Source organism: Papio anubis, chromosome X (assembly GCF_008728515.1).
Source record: "Papio anubis isolate 15944 chromosome X, Panubis1.0, whole genome shotgun sequence".
Taxonomy (NCBI): Eukaryota; Metazoa; Chordata; class Mammalia; order Primates; family Cercopithecidae; genus Papio; species Papio anubis.
The window spans coordinates 29,877,178-29,896,944 of NC_044996.1; the positions used below are offsets into that span (position 1 = coordinate 29,877,178).

Here is a 19,767-nt window from a genome sequence, read left to right on the forward strand (position 1 = left end):
TTTCATGAGCCAGTGTATCACTCTGCCTTTGGTGGCAATATAGGTTATCCATGTTGGCTTTTATACAGCTGGACTTGGACAAAGCAGCCAGAAAAAAAAAAATCTTGTAATATTAGGTTTTACTGTATGTAACCTCTTGGCAAAAGTGTTGCATAGCTGTCTCACTCTTGGATTATTTTAATTTCCTACCTGTACTTTCTCTTCATTCAACTACCTCACTCTAACACTATCATGTTTAACCCTTATTTTTGTAAATAGGTAGGGTAAAGATCTTAAGTAAGGGATTGCCAAACCAAATCCAGTGATTCACTGAAAGGATAATACATCATGTCCAGGTAAAGTTTATTTTAGGACGAGAAAAATGGTTCAACATTGGGAAATCTATTGCTATAATTCACTGTCTTAACAGATTAAAGGGGAAAACTATGTGAATATTTCTGTAAGTGCCGAAAAGACAGTTGATGAAAATTCAACACCTGATTCTGACACTCTTAGTAAGCTAGGAATAATAGATAAACAAAGCATTTCAGGCCACTGGGCAGTGTGTCAAATTGAGGAGCCTCTGGGCTCATCTTATCCTACGATAAATCACTAGAGAATAGGGAAAGATAGAAGAATCTCTGAGAGCAGGTACTTGTTTTAAATAGATAGCATTTCGTCTACATAGTATTGGTCTGTTGTTGCCATGGCCTTCATTTGGTTCTTTAGGTTTTTTGTCTTTTGCTGTTGTTTTTGTTTTTGCATTTATCTTGTATTTTAAAATAATAGAAAATATTTACTGTTATATTCAATAATTCCTTTTGGAGAAGAAGATTTTAATCTTGTCACTAAGTACCTTTTAAATATCATGAAATTATTTTTAGATGTTCCCTGAGTTCATGAAGGTAACATGTAAATTTCTCACATTGACTATCAGACTACTTTTAATTATATATTGCCTTCATAAATGCAACCATTATAAATTCTGAAGCCTTAGCCTGAAGCTGTTGAAAGTCATCTGCTTAATCTTGTCATATTTCACACATCAGCTTCACTGCATGGCACCTTTACCTTGGCTACTTAATGTCAATCTCCTATCCTAGCCCTTATAGATGAATGTCACAGTAGCTAAACTAGGTTATCAGAGACGCCGTGACCCTCAGCCTTCTTGCCATCCCCATGTCATACAAATGCTGCTGCTCTGATAAGCAGAATGAACATTCAGTCATTTTTCCAATGTCAAATGGCTTTGGAGGAGCAAGCTACAATTTTTTACTCAGTCTTCTTTACAAGCCAGTGTAATATTTGCAAGATGACTAACAGTGAAGTCAGAGGTGCAGTCCTGTGACCAGAGGATAGAATCTTCTGCAAAAGTAACAAGACTATCTTGACAATTAGTGACTCTTGGTTATTGAACATTCCGTTAATATCTCTGTGTGGAGGTGGAGGAGAGAATACAGGAAGGCAGAAATCCATATGGAATTAGAAGAGTCACAAGGGAGGTGATCACATGGCTCAGAGAAAGTATTATTTCATAATAATTACTCTCTCTCGACTGCCTTCTCAATATATGCACACCAGCATGAACCCATTATGCTAATCCCTGGGAAGTGTAGTCCAGGACCCCTTATCCACTTATTCCTGCTCACTGCGAGTCTAGTCTACTTTCTACAGCTTCTCTGCGATGTTGATGAATTTTCTTTTTCCTTTCTATTACACTCTTCTCCCTAGTCCCTACTCCAGAGTGCTAGAGACTGAATCTGTGCCCTGTACCATGCTATGTTGATGATCAGACGTGATAGACAACAGGCTGCCTAGGAAATGGTAGTGGTCCACTGTGCTTATTTAGCTGAGGCTCAGCTGTCATAGTGTCAGGCAGAGCATAGTGTCAAGACAGCGTTTTCAGTGCCAGCTCCAGTATAACCTTTTTTTCCCTATATTTAATTATATGAAAAAAGTAGGCATTTAGTACATTATAGTCTGGTTCCATGACAGAAAGTCTAGGATTAGTTGCTATTGTATTTGCTAGTTCTTGTGAGCTTGGAGAGAAGCTCCATGGGGTGAAACATTTGCCTTCTCATAAGCTGATTGCAAGTTCCAGGATTATGTTAAAGTGGGCTGCTGTCAGAAAGAAACTTTGCCTTGTTACCCTGAGCAAAGAACCACATATGAAAATACCTCGACACACAGCTATTCTCATTAAAGTCAGCTGGAAATTTTGGACAAGTCTTAAATATAAATTATAACTTCATTAGCTCATAGAGCTTTCTTGGGGGAAAGTAAATCTAATAAAAATTAGAGGGAACTTAGTAAGTGGTTGCCTTGATGCTATTTGCTGTGACTGGGGAAAAAAAGTAATATAATTGTGAGGTTTGCAGCCAATGCACTTTTTTGTTGTGGACTGGAGAGCAATTCAGAGAGCAGATAGGAGGAGGTGAAAAGAATACGTATGTCTCATTACCACTGCACTGAGAACTCCTTAATTGATGCTTTATGTAAGCATTTCCTGCTGCAGAGTTGGGAGGATCTTTAACTGTTACTGAGAGAGAAAAAGCAGGCTCCAAACCACCATCACAGGTCACCAGGGCACACTACTTATTTGCAAAACTGCACAATCACCTTCCGGAGGAGGGATTCTAGGAGAGCTCACCAGACTTACAATGTACAGAAGGCAGATCCAGTAATTGCCAGGAGCACTGTGGGGAAGGAGATGATGGCTTTAAGGGAACTTGTAATTATTGTCATTGTGATTATTTATTAATCAAGACTTTTAAATGTTGGCAGGAGAAGCAGAAGCTGTGTTATCCTACATACCAACATGGCCCTCAGTGTGCTCTCTAACCACCTGATTTTTCCAGCATAAGATTCAGTGTTCTATTTGGCTTTGGGGTTTGATCCTCAACCAGAAGTTATCAAATGTAATCTAGAAAGAATGCAATTTACAGTGTTAGTGCTAAAGAAGGATTAAAAGGATTGTCTACTACAGTTGTCTTTGATCTGAGATCTTTATTTGGACTTCAGAAAGTCAGTGAACTGCCTAAAGTTATATACAAAATTTTGTATGCATATGCATTTTTCTAGGAAGAATGTCCATAACTTTAATTAGATTCACAACGAAGTGTTCCCTGACACAAAAGCATCTAAGAACCACCAATTCTAGTCACTCCCTCCCACTATGCTACCAGTGAAAAGCCCAACTCCAGAGATGGAGAATAACTTGCCTGAGCCCACACAGCTAGTTAATGATAGACCTGAGAGTTGAAGTCTTTTCTAACTCTTGGTCCAAAACCAACTCTTTGCACTTTACCAGAGTTGTTTTTGCAAGTAGAAGGGCTGTATGAGATATCAGGGAGACTGTAGACAGTATTGATTTGTACCGTAAGTGTAACTTGAACTAGATTATCTTTGAGATTCCTTTCCCCTCTGAGAGTCTATTTCCACTGTTAATAGAGAACAGCATTGGCAGAGATGATTAGTTTCATCCCCCGCCCCCCGTCCATTGGCCTCCTTTGCTAATAATGCTTGGTTGGGGATAATATTAAAATGAGTCTGCATTTCATGAGTCTTTGCCAGCTGATGGCTAATAGAAGGGCATCCCCGCCAGGAATGGCTACATAATTTGCAGGTCCCAGTGAAATGAAAAGGAAAATACAGAGCCCCTTGTTTAAAAAGTATTACAAATGTCAAGACAGTGACTGGAGAGCATTAAACCAAGTGTGGAGCCCTCCTAAGCATGGGTCATACCCATGAAGATGGACCTGATCCCTATTATAAGTTTTGGTAGAGTGGAGGACAAAAAGAAGCCTGCCTGCAATTTAAAATTGGCCACAAATGATCCACAAAGTCAGAGAGTTGGGTATTTGTGATTACAGGGACTTTTGGCTTGTCTGTGAATGTGCTCACACACACATGCACATGAACACACAAATCAGTTTGACTAAAATTACCATCTTTTCCCTTCACCTAATGCCAAAAACCAAAACTAGTTGACTTTATTTTTTCACTTTTGGACCTATGGTTTGGCATTGTTTAAGCACCCATTTTCATTTCCAGTTTTCATAACCAAATAACAAAGGAAGGACTGAGCTCTTCAGGGGCATCTAAAGAGTCAGGTAGAGGCAGGTACTCGAAAGCAATGGCAGAGCACAGACCAACAGGGGCTATTTTAAGCTGCCAGAAAGGAGGCAAGTCGCTTCAGGATATGCAGTATAATGAGCCAGTGTTCTCAGGCTTAGAACATTATGAGGATAGAAAGCATTGTAAATTTAAGAATCAGAAATCTGGAGTTCCAACAGGTAAGCAGGTTTACCAAAAGGGAAAATGGCTAGGACTTGGTATACTTGAGCTATACATAGTTCAGAAGCGCAAAGACACTCAAGCTACCACATTCTGCATTTCCCATTTCAGTGGCATACCAGGGTTCCAAGTTTAATGCACAACATCTGTGCTGCATAGCAGTTGAAGCCAAATGTTGGGTGATGTCCCATTGGTTAGTTATATGCGGAAACCAAAACATAATGTGCACAAAGTGGAATTTACACTTGCATCACTCTAAGCAAACTTAGTCTTCTCAGCAAACCAAAAGCCAGTTACCACAGGAAAACGTAAATTAGGCAAATCCATTTTTATTAGTTTCATATGTAGTTGTTTGCTGTATAAGTGACCTAGTACTCCAAAGGCAGCTTCCTGAGTGCATTTTTCACTATAGTGGTAAAAAACTAGCCCTACCTGCTCTTCTCCTACAAAGGTGGTGAGAAATTATACTACCACAGCTTAATCCTGCAGAAAGCGACTCTCTTCAGTTTTACAGCATAGCCTCCAACCCAAAAGCCCAAAATAAAGCTTAATGTCCATAAACATATGGTACCGACCTAATAAGAGCATTTATTTACTCACTCCTTCTTATATTTATCCAATACGCACTGATCGCTTTTAAGTGACCAATGCTATGCTAGATGCAAGTTGTACTGTGCTAGGTGAAAGAAATTTGCAGTCAAATTTCAACTCTAATCAGAATTCAGTAGCCAATGTAATATCCACAGAATCGTCAACTAGTATAAACATGAAGCAAATATTTTACAATTTTCTAATGTGCTGTTAACTCTTTGTCTGCAGTATCTGTGGGATATGAATATGAAACATGCCCTGACTTTATTCTCTGGGAGCAAAGGACAGTCGTTTTACAAGGTTTTGAGATGGATGCTTCTAACCTAGGAGGCTGGTCTTTGAATAAGCATCACATTTTGAATCCTCAAAGTGGTAAGTAGCTTTTTAAATTTTTATTAATACTACTTTCACTTTCCTAATGCTGTATAATACATATTCATTGCAGAAAATTTGGAAAGTACAAGATAAAAATTACTTGTAAGAATACTACTTAGAGATGACCGCATTAGTGCATTTCCTTTCAAATGTAATAATTCTATTTTGAATTACTCTTAGTGTGGTAAGAATGAGAACACTCTCATCTTAATCTATCCCTTCTTTGGACCACTCTCCCTGCTGTTCTCCTTGTTTGCAATTTAAATGTTAAATAAATCAGGAGAAGGGAGCAGAGGTGGCACCTGAGTTTGTGCTTTTCCCAGACAAACTGAGTTTGCTACCCTGGTTATAACTCCTTCATCCAAGTTCCTTCACCTCCTGTTGCATCTTAGTGGGAAACCCGTCACTGGTGTTTTCATATAGCTTTCCTCTGAACGTCTACTGTGGAATCATGTCCCTTTTCATCTAAAGAGACAGATTCTGAACAAGCTATAGTAGGACATGTACTTTGGGTAATTTTTCCAGAATCGGGGATCAGAATGTGTTGAGGCCCCTACACACTTCCATCCAGCCATCCTTGTATCCATCTTAACTTTGTGGAACAGGTGGCTAAGGCCAGGCGATCTTATAAGGCCATGAACTGACCAAAGCTAAGAGATCCATTTTATAATCACACCCATGATATCACTTCATCTGTACCATAGTCAAATCAGCTATGTCAACGAGCCCCACAGGCTGAGAAATTTTGAATGGCAAAGCTAACCAGATTTACTTCAACCATAGAAAGAGACCGCCTACTACAGTCTCAGTGTGGGACTCTGAAGGTGAATGAGTCTATTGCTGTATGCCCCATTATACCTCTTTCCCCTCCTTCAAGGAAGATTCTGAATTCCATATCAAACAGTTTATTTTTTTAAGAGCAAAGATTCAGGATGAGATATAAAATGTCAACTTTTTTTTCTGTTGTCAAAAGGAAAGCCACAGTTTTAAAAGTACAAAAATGAAAGGGCAGATGCCACTTATTAAATTATTAGGTTTTTTGTTTTGATTTGAAAGAGTTTGACATTTTAAGCAGCCGTTTCTTTTCCACTCACTTTTATTGGCTTGTATGGATTGTCTCTTTGAAATGCCTGTCATTGACATTAAACACAAAGTAGGAAATGACCTCAATTGAGCCAGCCCCCAGCTGTGTGCTCCCAGTCTTGTATCCTCTTACCATTTGCTTCACACAGACTTGAAACATTCAGAACAGAAGGGAGTCATTCAGAAAGTTGGCTTTGGGGCCCCCCTGATTTCCACAAATGTGTTATCTCCACCCCTAATTCACCAGTAATTAGATTTTAGGTAATAGGCATCAAGTTATTTCTGAGAATTTTTAACAGCTTTATTGAAGTATAATTTATACATCATAAAATTTACCCATTATAAGTATACACTTCAATGATCTTTAGTAAATTTGTAGTTGTGCAACCATCACCACAACCCAGTTTTAGAATATTTTTATCACCCCCAAAAGATTGTGTGTGCTCATTCACAGCCCCACTAAATCTGCTTTGTGTTTCTACCTTTCTGAGAAATTTATTCTGAGAAAGAAGCCTTCCTTTGGATAGGTTTTTAAAAAGGAACATTTGTTCATTTTATCATCTCATTTGTAGACGCGTATTTCCAACCAAGAACTCATCACACTTGCCAGGAAACAGATCTGAAGCCAGCTCTGCTGCTGCCTTTCAGCCTGACCTTGGACACGAAAACCTCTCTTGGGATGTTTTCGAAGTCTAAATCCCACCCACAAAGGCAGTTTTAGAGGCAGGAATGATAAGTGTGACGGAGCAGCTTTGGGAAGACCAATTTAGAAAGCAATGCTCTTTCCCCCTCGGGTCAGACAGTCTTTTCTGACTGATTAAGGCAAGAGCAACGTCTCTCCAAATTCCCCCACTCCACTTCTCTCTGGGAGAAACGTAACTCTTTAGGCATCCTGCTTTTTTGATCAGAGACAGATAGCAGATTAAAAACAAGAATCTATCTTCCCCCAGTTTCCTCTCACTAGTTAAAAAGACACCTGTAATTAGACTGGATGTCTGCTGCCATTCTATTCCTCAGTTTTCTTTGGCTCCAAAATCATTATGCAATGGGTAGTTTCTAGCAGGCAGTGTTTTCAGACCTTTTGTGATTTCCGTTGCTGCAATTATATTACCTGACAATTAACCATTGGTTGTGGAGAATTGTTTCCCAAATATTAGACCTGGTATATAAAGATGGTTCTGATTTTCACTGAGATAAAAGCACCAGAAACTTGTGGTTTTCAACATTATTCCTTTTAAGTACATCTTCTTAGTGATTATAAAGAGGGTATATTCATTCATTTTAAGAAAACTCAGTTCTTTAAAATTATAAGAAAGTTGTGCATATCTGTTACAGAACTAAGCTATTTGTTTGCTATATCTTTTCTCAAACATATCCCCTAGGGTTTCCTGCCAGTTGAGTGTCTAAAATTATCAAAAAGAACAATCTAGGGCACTAACTGGGTATTGTCATCTGTCTCAAAATTGGTAAAGAATTTCTTTTAACTTATCCTCCAAAATAAGCCAGTAGTTTGCCGACAAATGGTTTTACTGGGAGGAGAAGTAAATATCCATTGATCACACTGGCATACCTCCCAGTTTGTGTTTATATCCACTCAGTCAAGTACTGAGAGAAATATGTGTTGTGTCTCTTTGTTGTTCATAAATCTGAAAAATGGTTTCTTCCTTGAAATCAGCATAAAGCACCACCCACTGGCTTTCAAGGAGATTTTTTATTTCAGACATATTTATAAACATCAAGAGAAGTTCTGAACAAAGTAGCAAGAGGGTATGACTAGTATGTTTAAAAGTGTGCTTACCTTATTATACAGTGGACTTGGCTTTTTGGCAAAGAAAAGGAAAACTTTGAAGATAAAATGTGCAGTGGGCACCATTCAGTGGGGTTTCGTTAACTGTAAATAAGACGCCCAATCCTTAGCAGGAAGTTGGCCTTCACATAAATAATGTCTGTTGTCCTAGGATCATTTGATTCCCTTTTCAAAATGAGCATGTGTGGCAGAAGAAACTGGAAAGGAGGCAGCAGTAATTGATCAAGATTTCTAGGAACATAAACAAAATATTTTCAAAGCAACATTTTGCAAAAGAATTGATATTAAATCATGGTTGCTAGATGGTATGCCCTGGTTCTGTGTAATGGAAGGTTAAACAGATTCTTGAAACAACAAAAACACCCTTCAAAATGATCTATTTTTCCAAGGCAATACAAAAGGGGATTGCCTATTTTTGTTTTGATTGCTTCGGCTTTAAACAGGAATGGTAATTTCAGTACACGGGCACTTTAGTACCTTGCATGAAAGCCAGACATCAATTGTTGAGATGTAATCAGAAAGTACATTGCCTTATGTTTTATTTCCTTTAATCATTCTTCTTCTTTGATGGAGTGTTGGGCTTTCTAATAGAAAAGGGGAGTTTTAGAATTGCAGGCTTAGAAGAATGGTTTAGAATAGCCATCTTTAGTTTTAAAATTGCCAGGAGGCTGGTAATAACATGTCATTTTGAGGGTAATTGTTAACTATACCATTATATTGATATTTAAAAAATGGAGATCTACCTGTGAAAATAGATGTTAATAGCAAATCTGGTATTTCCAAGCCAATAATTGGAAAGATTTTTGAATGATATACACTACAGTGCATTGCTGAAATACTGACATGCTAAACAGTGGTTTCCTCATTTATTAAAGAACATATCATAGTCTCATTTGTAGAATATTCTGTTAGCAATCAAGAGATTTCTCTTCAATGGTGTTGTACAACTGTCATTCCAGTTCTCATTTACCTCCTCCTAATTTATTTGAATTACAATACTGACCACACTGCAACTAAATGTTTTTTGGGAAATGAAATTCAGTCCTGTTAATCTTACTTAATTAACTATTCTAAATCTTAAGAAAGGTCTCTACTACCTAATAAAGTTATTAATAAAATAATAAGAAAGTAGTGATCCTCAAGAAATCTCACAGTTCTGCAGTAAAAGACCAATTTGTTAGGGCATAAACTCACAGCTGCTCCTGCAAATCATGTGTTGCAAAAGTAGCCAGAAATCGCCCTGGAAGGAAAAGTAAAAATACTTAAATTTGAAATCCAAATACTATATGACGGATGGGATTTCTGTTTCCTGGAAGGCTCTTTCCAACCATGTATTGCCACCATGGTATTGTAGCATGTTTTACCCACTTGTTTATTTTTGCCAGCAATGTTCCTACCTCAGAGTGATCAATAGTTTCTATGGTAGGACTGTGGTACCAAAAGTTGGAAGAAAAATAAGGAGACATTTCAGGAAATGTTTAGGGAGAATAACAGGCAATGCAAGGAGATAGACAGCAGGGGGAAAGGGAGAAAAAAATAAGGCTTAACCATATAACTGCATTCATTCATTTGCTATCAGTGACTTCAGTCTGACACATGGGCATGCCTTCCCACAACATGGATGTTTCACCTGCCCTGGCTCATTCTGGGCTGACTTGAGCTATTTAGCACAGCAGTACTTGTTCCTTGGATTTTCTGCCCAGGCTCAGCAGGCTTGCAAAATCATTGGAATTTAGACAAGGAAACTATGAGAAACTCAAAGCCTATTTTCAACATTTACTGAGCACTTATAATGATTTGGCCACAGGGATTGGCACTAAAATACAGAAAGGAGTAAGAAAGAGGATCTGCCTTCAAGGAGCTCATTCATGTTCTAATGAGAAAGACAGAGAAGTAATAAAAACTGTATCACACAATGTGATAAATGTTGTAACAGAGCTATGGAAAACAAACTATGGGCACACAGAGGAGGGAGTAACTGACTCTGCCTTGATGGAGCATTGAGGAAAACTTGAGCTGAGCTTTAAAGGATGAATAGAACTTCCCCAAGCAGACAAGATGAGGAAGGCATTCAAGATAAAGATAATAGCATGGACAAAAACATAGAGGAATGGAAGTAGGTGAAAGTAACCATAAGTAGTTTGTTCTGGCTAGATCTCAGGATATAGATGAAAGCATGATGAGAGGGGAGACTGAAGAAGTAGTCAAGGGCCAAATCATGAAGGACTTTGTATGTCTTAACAATAAGGAATGTGCCCTTTATCCTAAAGGGATATGGAGCTATTGAAAGGTATTAAGCCACAGACTGAAATAATCTCTATGGCAGGAGTGGGGACGAAGGTCTGGAAATGGGTATGCATGGAGACCAAGAGACCAAGAAGTTAAGAAAAACTAAACTAATGTGGGAATAGTGAAGAAGAAACTGGTTTCAACACATTTTAAGGGATAGACTCAATGGGAGTTAATGATTAATCAGGTTTCAAGAATGGGGGGAAAGAAGAGCCGTGGTGATATCTAGATTTCCAATTTAGGTAATTGTATGCATGGTACAACCACTCACAAGATGATTAGGGAACACAAGAGGAAGAGCGGGGTTTGGGAGGGGTTGCAGAAAAATAGTGAGTTCAGTTTTTATATGTTTGAGTCTGAGGTAATTATGGGGTTCCAAGTAAAAAGGTCTAGAAGGAAATTGCATGTCAGTTAAGAACTCTCTGGATGGGAGAAAGTTTCAGCATATAGAAATGGGAGTTAAAGCTGTGGGTATGGATGAGATTGCCCACACAGAATGTCTGCAAAGCATTTTCATAAGTCAGTATCTCTATTTCCTGCACTGATGATAGTGTGATATGGTCCAAAAGAGTGGAAAATTCAAGTTTCTTTCATATATCTTTGAAGTACATTCTAGCAGTAGGATTTCTTTTCTTTTCACAGAAGTAGATTACCTTCCTGATTGTGTTTTGCTAAGGTTAATATTAAAATTGACTGATATTCTCTTTTCAGGAACCGGTTTCATAGTGAGGGTAATTTGAAGTCAGACAGGTCTGTGCTAGGCATCAGAAAAGAGTCAGCCAGTTATGGAAATGTAGCCACAGATGATTCACAGAGTCCAGAGTGAATAGGTCATTAAAAGTTAGTCATCAAATGCTCTATTGAGTCATTTAGAATCAACATTATAAGGACTGGTTGCATTACCCTACTTCACAGATGGACAAACTGAGGCAAAGTATTATGCTACTATTTGTTGTGGTTATGCAATTAAACAAAACTGAGGAAAGTGTGTGTTTCATTCTCAGGTTCTCTTATGCCAGGCCAAAGCTCCTTCCTGCTTTGAATGATGAAAAGTAAATTAAAATATTGGAGAGATTATTTTGTGGTAATTGCTTTTCTTAAATTCTCTTTTTGTTTTCCTTGAATCTAGGAATCATACATAAAGGGAATGGAGAAAATATGTTCATTTCCCAGCAACCCCCAGTCATATCAACCATAATGGGTAATGGACACCAAAGGAGTGTAGCCTGCACCAATTGCAATGGCCCAGCCCACAACAACAAACTCTTTGCTCCTGTCGCCTTAGCTTCTGGCCCTGATGGCAGTGTGTATGTTGGCGACTTCAATTTTGTAAGGAGAATATTTCCCTCGGGGAACTCCGTTAGTATTTTGGAATTGAGGTAAGTCTTCTCTAATCTCTATATATTTGCTTAGCAGATAAAGCAAAAAGCAAGATAACATAAAAAGACAAAGCATTGCCAGAAGAAGCAGAAAATGCAATTGTCCCTATTGTAGCACTGAGTTAAGATGCAGGAATAGGGACAAAGGTCAACGTGCCCACTCTTCCTACTTGAAGGATCCTTTGAGCACTACTTTGGAGAACCAGGAAGTGTTAACATCCCTGTATGTATGTCCTTCCCTGTATACAGTGCTGACACTGACATGGATCTCAATACTTCCAAGCACTCAAGTAAGTCAATCACTCACTGCTGGCCACTGTGAAGACTCATCAAAACTATTCCATTCTAGTTGGGAGAGATACTGTCTGATCCAAAAGGCTAAACTTCGTAAGTTTTTATTTCCAATCTTTGGAAATGGTCATTTCATAAACAAGAAAATGGAAATCTGGTTTTCATGGCATGATAAAGAAGGAAGAACTGGTTCTTTACCCTTAAAAGCCCTACCCCATGATAATTAAAGCACTTATCTTTAGATTTTCTCACACGGTTTAATAATTTTCTTGAGAGTACAAAGTATTTTGACACCTTTTGTAAGGAATTTGTAGCTTTTAGTATTCCATATCCTGAAGTTCCACAAAGATTATGACTAAATTGACTGTGGCTTAATTCGCTTATTTCTTCCCTTTCTGAGATTATAAGACACAAGTGTGTATCTCCTGGAGTTATAGAATAGGGAAGCTTCAACTCCCATCTCCTTAAGAATACACAAACCTGTTTCCTTTCCCCTGGATAAACTGGTAGAGCCTTCTTTCTAATTAGTTATGATAGCTGTATTCCCTACACATGCGTCTGAAACATTTGGCTTAAAGTTTCTCTATGTTCCAGAAGATCTAGATGCTATCCTATGAACTATTCCATAAAACAGTTTTTTCTTCAGGCTTCTCCTCAATGACCTGACAAATAGTGATCAAATATAGTGACTGGAGAGCAGAGACATTGATAGAGCAACTCGTATGTACATGGCATCATCAAAGCCAATTAAAACACATGAGAAGTCTTGGGTCATTTTCATTTAACACTTACTTTCACACAAGCATGTAAATTTGAATACATAAGGGCATTTCTCAAAAATTTTCAGATTATCATGCTTGTTATGGAATATACCTCCGTTTTCTAATACTGAATTTTTCCCTCACACCTAGCTGGGGAAATCTTCTGGTCCTAAGCCCCATCCACTTTTTACATTAATTCACTCCAGTTTTAATACATTTCTTAATTATAATAGCAAAGGCTGTCATAGGGAAGAAAGCTGTTAAATCCCTTAGCTAATGAAAAAATAGACTGTAAAGTTAAGACTTTATAATAAAGACAAAGCACTTTTAGAGAGTCTAGAGAGGTACTAATTCATAGTACCCTACCCTAATCAAGTGTTCATGTACCTCAGGATGTTACACCTCATGGCGACTTGTCATTTCTAGCAGCACATCTCTTCGGGCACCTACTTACTGGAAAGTCAACAGGAAGGCCCAGATGGTTGGTTGCATGCCTGGATGTGGAAATGATTTATACAACAGTCCACACTGTTTTCAAAACCCTAGGGATGCTCTATCTACATAATGCCAAATATGGATGGGAGCACTGAACAATTCATTCAACATGTGAATGTTTCCAGTCATCCAGACTGTCAGGTAGACAGAGACCTTGTCTTGCTGAGTCTACATAGTTAACCCTATAAAGCCTATATAGCTAACCCCTATATAGCTAACTCCTCAAAGGAAAAACAGTAAAATTATCTACAAAAGGAAAACAAAAAATTATATTAATATTTTTTAAACTCTAGCTAAATTTAATCCTTTTCTTTGTAATTTAAATGTAAATCTACCTAAAGTGGAACAATTGTCATTCATTGATGAGATTCTCTCTTGGTCAAGGATCCTTAACAGTTTACAGATTTGCATTTTAGTCCAAAGTACCTTATGACCTTCAACACAAAGCCATTCGAAGTATAAAATAGAATAACTTGGACCCTAATTGCAAACTGATTTTCTCAGTATAAAGAAAAATTAGTTTCTGACAGTTTGAAGTACTATCCAATGCCTCTATTCATTCTTATTCCATGGCACTGTTTTGTCTCATTGTCTCAGCTCTTCACTTAGGCATGCACACATTTTGAATTCACGCATCAAGGCTCTCTCGCTTAGCTTGAGAGCTTTTCTCAAGCTAACCGGCTTTTCTGAGTTGAGATCCTTTTGAGTAGTTCTTCTTAACATTTTTTTATTAGTGTTAGATTCCTTTGAGAATCTACTGAAGGCTATGGACCCCTCTCCTTAGGAAAAACAAAATAACACAAAATGGCATATATGATTTAAGGGATTGCATTTTTTTCCCTTCCTTAGAGTTCCCTACCTCCCACTGCCCCACCAGCAACCAGTCCCTGTAGATGAAGCCCTTTTATAGACTCATGTTTAATATCCCCTGCATTAGGTTCAAGGAGAAAAGGCAATTATTTCTTCTCTATTCCAACACTCCTGTGATTGGCCATCAAAGAAATAAGCTAATTGAATATACATGACCATTTTGATCTAATTGACAGGTAACTCCCTAACTGTTTGACTATAGTCAAAACCATCAAACTAGTTTATGTCAGCACATATTAGCTGTCATTAGCTGTCATGTTTACTCAGAAACTAATATAGCTCTTATTAGATTCACTTTTTTTAAAAAAAAAAAAAAAAAAGCATCTATCCTGATCAGTTGCCTATATGTGTACTGTACATTGTACATATAATTTGTGGATGTATATATTTGCTTTATAAATTTTCCAAATTTAAACTTCCTGCGGAGAAATAAGTTGATTTAATAAGGCTGTGCTATCTTAAGAACCATAATGGTCATTGATTCTACTGTATTTAGATAAAAACCTCACTTTGTACCAGTTTTTTTCTTAAGATCAGTTAATTTAATTGCTCTGTGCACTATGCAAATTAGTCACTTTTCTTGGTTGAGTCATCTGATTCCTGGAAACACAGACTAATATAGCCATTATGTTATTAGTTGTATTTAAAATTGTGAATGGAGAAGCAATATTGTCAACAGATGATTATAGAATGGGATAGAAAGCCTTATAGATTTTGATCCTGTCAGGTTATTCATTATGTAAATGATCTACTGTGTTCTCTAGTAGTTCTCTTCCCTATCTATAAAATTGACTTCAGGTTTATACTTGAACATCCTCTTACATGACACATACAATTTAACCTGTTTAGAGATCCACAGATGTGTAGCTCTCAGCCCAAAGTTTGATGACATTTTGGGAGGACATATAGTTTGCCCCTAATGGATGCCCTTCTAGATCCTTTTGTTTCATATTGGACCACACCAAACAATTCCAGATGTCCTTGAAAGTTTGAAGATTGGAAGACTGTAGACATTTTCTGCCTCAGCCCTATTGATCTGAACTCTTTCCAATTGAAACATCTGACCTCAAAAATAACTTCATTTTCATTGGTTGCCAGTCATTTATTTCCTCTAGCTAGTCCCCCATTGGTAGAACAAGGAGGAAAAGGAAAAGTCAGCAATATCACTATCATTAGAAATCTGCCAAGAGAAACAATATTATTTCTTATTATTTAAGTATATAGTACCCCTTTGCCTGTTTCCTGCAGATTTCATTCATATGTATACATCTTAAAGCTTCTTTCCAGTGGGAGATTGAGGTAAGATAATAAAGAAGGAAAGCTTTTAAGATCATACAGCTAAACCTCTGTGACTTTAAAAATATATCCCTTGAAAAAAATTTTAAGACAGATTCACTTCTAGGTGGGACAGTTTAGGTGTTGGTTTCACTAGGGATTTGCTCCTTGTATTTATATATATAGATAGATACTTATATATGCGTGTGTGTGTGTGTGTATGCACACACATATATATGTATACATACATATATATATGCAGACACACCCACAGATTTCAGTAGAACAAAAATGACATCACAGATTTGTGAGCTTAGTATTAGAAGGATCCATGAGGGTATCAGGTGTAAAATTGTGCCCAATCCATGCCTGATGTTTGTTGTCTCTACATTGATCTCTTTCAATCACGGGAAGCTTTAGTACTTCTCAAGATCCATTGCATCTTTGGACTGCTCCGTTAGAACATTCTTCCTTATATTCAGCCAAAATCTGCCTTTGTGAAAAATTCACTCGGTAGTGGCAAATGGTAGCATCTAAAACAGTACATAAGTCACTTCCCTCTTTTACCTGACAAACTTTCACAAGTGTGAGGAGAGCTGTCATTGGTTCCTGAGCTTTCTCTTCCTCAGTCTAAACATCTACAAGTCCTTCAACTATTTCTCATCAATTATGACTTAGTTGACTTTTTAAATTATTATAGCCTCAGGACCACTTTTAAGTTTTCTGAAACTAACAGGGATAATTATATAAGTAAAAACAGGAGGCACCATATCAAGTGCTTTGCAAGAATTCAAAAATGTAATATCCCCCTGTACCCCTCTCATCTTCTAATTTCACAACTCTGTTAGAAAACCCATTAAGCATGACTGGAAATGATTTATTCTTTATAAAAACCTCATGCTGTTATTGTTCAAGATTTCGTTATTCTCTAGATATTTATTTTGTCTTTCCCTTAAAAATGAAAGAGATAAGAAAATAAGAGCCTGGCAAATGCTTCTTGGTATCTTAAGTAATTTGGATTCAACAAATGTCAATGTGACATGAAAATTTCTCTTGAGATTTTCCTGTTTCTTTTCCAGCAACTGCTTAATATTTCATTCATTGTGCTCTGGACTTGATTCCTGTCATTGACTGGGAATGGAGTAGAACTGGAATAGCAGCCATTTAGGGGCAGTTAGAGTGCTGAGAGGCAGGAGAACTTGTAGAGCTCTCCGCTGAAGGAACAAATGGAAATGGAGCTTTGAGAGCTCTACAAATATCTCAGAAATGGCCATGAACCATCCTCTTGTCAACAGCATTGGAGCTACAAATACTAGAAGCACTACATGTAGATGAAATAGGTAGTTACCTCCCCAGTTTGATCTCATGTATTAGCAGTGGTACTCAAGGATTCCCTCCACCTCACCCAAAGACGTCTTCACTGGCTTTCCATGGTGCCCAAAAATTTCACTCTAAGAAATATGTTCCTTTGAATTGAAACATTGCATCTCTAAGATTTCCCAAAACATGAACCTCTTTTAGAATGGCTCATCAAGCTAAAAGCATTCATGAGTCCCTCGATATGGATTCATTCATCAGATTGCTTTTCAAAGGGACTGCTAGCTGAAAACAGGGCCCTAAAACAGGACGGGTAAGTTGTGATAAGGGCAAGGAACAGAGCCAGAGCATGGGGGAAGGTAGTCTTTGATGAGGGTGGCTGGAGTTGGAATCTCTGATAAGTCAGTGACAATCAGGAGTATGCTCTGATGTCCAAAGGAAGAAGACAAGGGAAAGAGGAGCAGGAAGGGCAGACCATTCTTCAATGTCAAATGTTTCTGGCCAAGAATATGAAAAGAAGCTGAGAACAGCATGAAGAACAAGTAAAGGGCTGCAGCCACCACAGTGCAGGCCACTCAAACTCCCATGATGCCAGGTCACTAGAAAACAGCTCCAAAATTGGCATATGTCCTCCTTTCCATTCTTTACCTTACAAAAATATAAAAGGAATAGATGGTACATTATGTTAAGTGAAAGAAGCTAGACAAAAAAGGACAAATATTAAATGGTTCAATTTATACAAAATATCTAGAATAGGGCATTCTTGTGGTTGCCTGGGGCTGAGGGAGGGGGAAAATGGGAAGTGACCACAAATAGGTATGGAGTTTCTTCATAGCGTGATGAAAATGTTCTGGAATTGAATAATGATAAAGGCTACACAACTCTCTAAATGTACTGGAAACCACTGAATTGCACATTTTAGAAGGGTAAATTTTATGGTATACAAATCATATCAATAATTTTCTTTTAAATTAAAAAAGAAGAGTACATGACCCTTTCATCACCTGGATCTTGAGAAAATCAAAGGTCAACTTAAAGACTCTAACATTGGAAGCATGTCTTGCTCTAAAAAGATTTGAAATTCCATTTCTTTCTCTTCCTAACTCGTGGCAAGCTTCAAGTTGGTCCATTGCCAGGTGGTGGTGCCCACGGATGGGCCCAGGCCCTTGTGAAGAGCTCACACACTGACACCTCAGCATGTAGTCAGTTGGTAGCTAGATAGCAGACTGACTTTGGTGGTGGCTCAGTCCTAAATCCTTAACGAAAAGTAATTCTGAGACAGAACAAGGTCACACACTGGAAATAAATTCCGTCATTTTCACTTCCTCCCTCTGAGATGTTAATGAGAGAAGCTGCTCTGCATAATATGGGACATCTTTCCAAATTCACAGTGACATTATTGGCAGAATCAGAAGCAGCTGCAAGAAAGTCAAACCATCCCCCTCTCACTCCTTACCATCATGTAAGAATTTCAAAACCCTTTGTAGCCACACAAATGGTTCTGTACCATGAGAATCTGTTTCAGATTAAACCATGTTTTAATGAGATCTTTCTAGTACTTTCACAACTAAACTTCCTTCAGGAGGATCACCTATGTCACAATAATTACAGCTAGCCTCAAGCACACTCATTGTATAATTTAGAGGCCACAAAAACAGGCAAGTGTCTAGAGCCAAAGAAATTGAAAGAGGTGCAAATGAAAGTGTCTAAAGACAAACAAATTGAAAGAGGCACAAATGCCTGTGGCCAGGTTTCTAATCAGAGCTCCTCATCCTTATCAGTTCACCTGTTTCAACCTACAGGCTACCTACCCGTTTGAGATGAGCAAAGGAAACAGAAAAGTCAGTGAACCTTGACCTGTGGCCCAACTAGTAAAATCTCAGAGAGGTTCTTTTTAAAAAGAGTTGAATCTGTTGTAGCAGATAGTTTCAGATGAAAAATTTTGTATATTTTCTTCTTCCCTGAGATTCCAAAGAATAAGACCTAGTTTAGATTTTTTTTAAAAAGGTTATCTTTATGTTTTAAAAATGACATAGGGCCAGATTTAAAAGGATTTTAAAAATTAAAATGACCGTATTTTACAGATGATTATAGCTTTTTAATTCTGGGCAGACTTGTCCCAAAGTCAGGCCTATACACAGACCACACTCCCTGTGTGAGAAACCTCATACTGGGTCCCATCATGAAATACCCTAGGCAATACCCTGTGCCAAGAGGCTTATAGATCAGGAGCCACCAAAGTATTCTCCTTCTTCTGGCCCAACAATCCTCTATCGCCTACCCCAGTTGCCCCTTAGAGCATGGATGGCTGGAAGACACAAAGCCCTAATAGTTGATGTACAATGTGTTTTATTGAAGTTGTTTTGATCAGCAGTTTTGATGTCAGGGATATTCCGTCATGGTCTAAAAGGAAACTCTTACAGTTTCAACTTGTTAAGGAGCTTTTTAATATTGCTAAGGAATTTGCACAACAGATGTTCCTATCTTATCTCTGAGATCAGATAAGTGGCTTAGGGTTAGTGTTGGGATGTCTGTCTGTACACACAACTTGATAATAAAACAGTGATTTTACACTTTGATAGAGTGCTTATGGCTATCAAACCAAAGCCTAAAATGGTTAGTCCCTCTGCCGTGGCTGCTTCTTCAACCCTTAGCTCAATGGTTCCTAAATTTTATTTTGTATCAGAATTGCCAGCCAACTTTGTTAAAAATAAAATTTCCAGGCCCCACCTCCACCCAAGATTCTGATTCAATAGGGCTAGGGAGAACCCTAGGAAGTGCACAAGTGCAAGAATCCAAGTGATTCTGATGCAGATGGCCCAGAGAGAACCTTTTGAAAAATCTGCCTTAGAACTTTGCACATCCACCAAGCAAAATATGCAATCGCCTTGACACCATCTTAGGAGGCAAAGCCTGGAGGGATTGGATCAACTTTGGCCTGCACGCCTGACTAAATGAT

General features: G+C 38.0%; 1 protein-coding gene across 2 annotated transcripts in view; it reads left to right on the forward strand.

The window, feature by feature from the left end:
• The window catches only part of TENM1 (teneurin transmembrane protein 1), a 385,367-nt gene that overhangs the window by 250,381 nt on the left and 115,219 nt on the right, over positions 1-19,767 (forward strand). For both annotated transcript variants that reach the window (XM_009198225.4, XM_017954358.3), the window contains exons 16-17: positions 5,095-5,238; positions 11,550-11,799. In XM_009198225.4, coding sequence (XP_009196489.2) covers positions 5,095-5,238; positions 11,550-11,799 — 394 coding nt within the window. The remainder of the gene's footprint in view (positions 1-5,094; positions 5,239-11,549; positions 11,800-19,767) is intronic.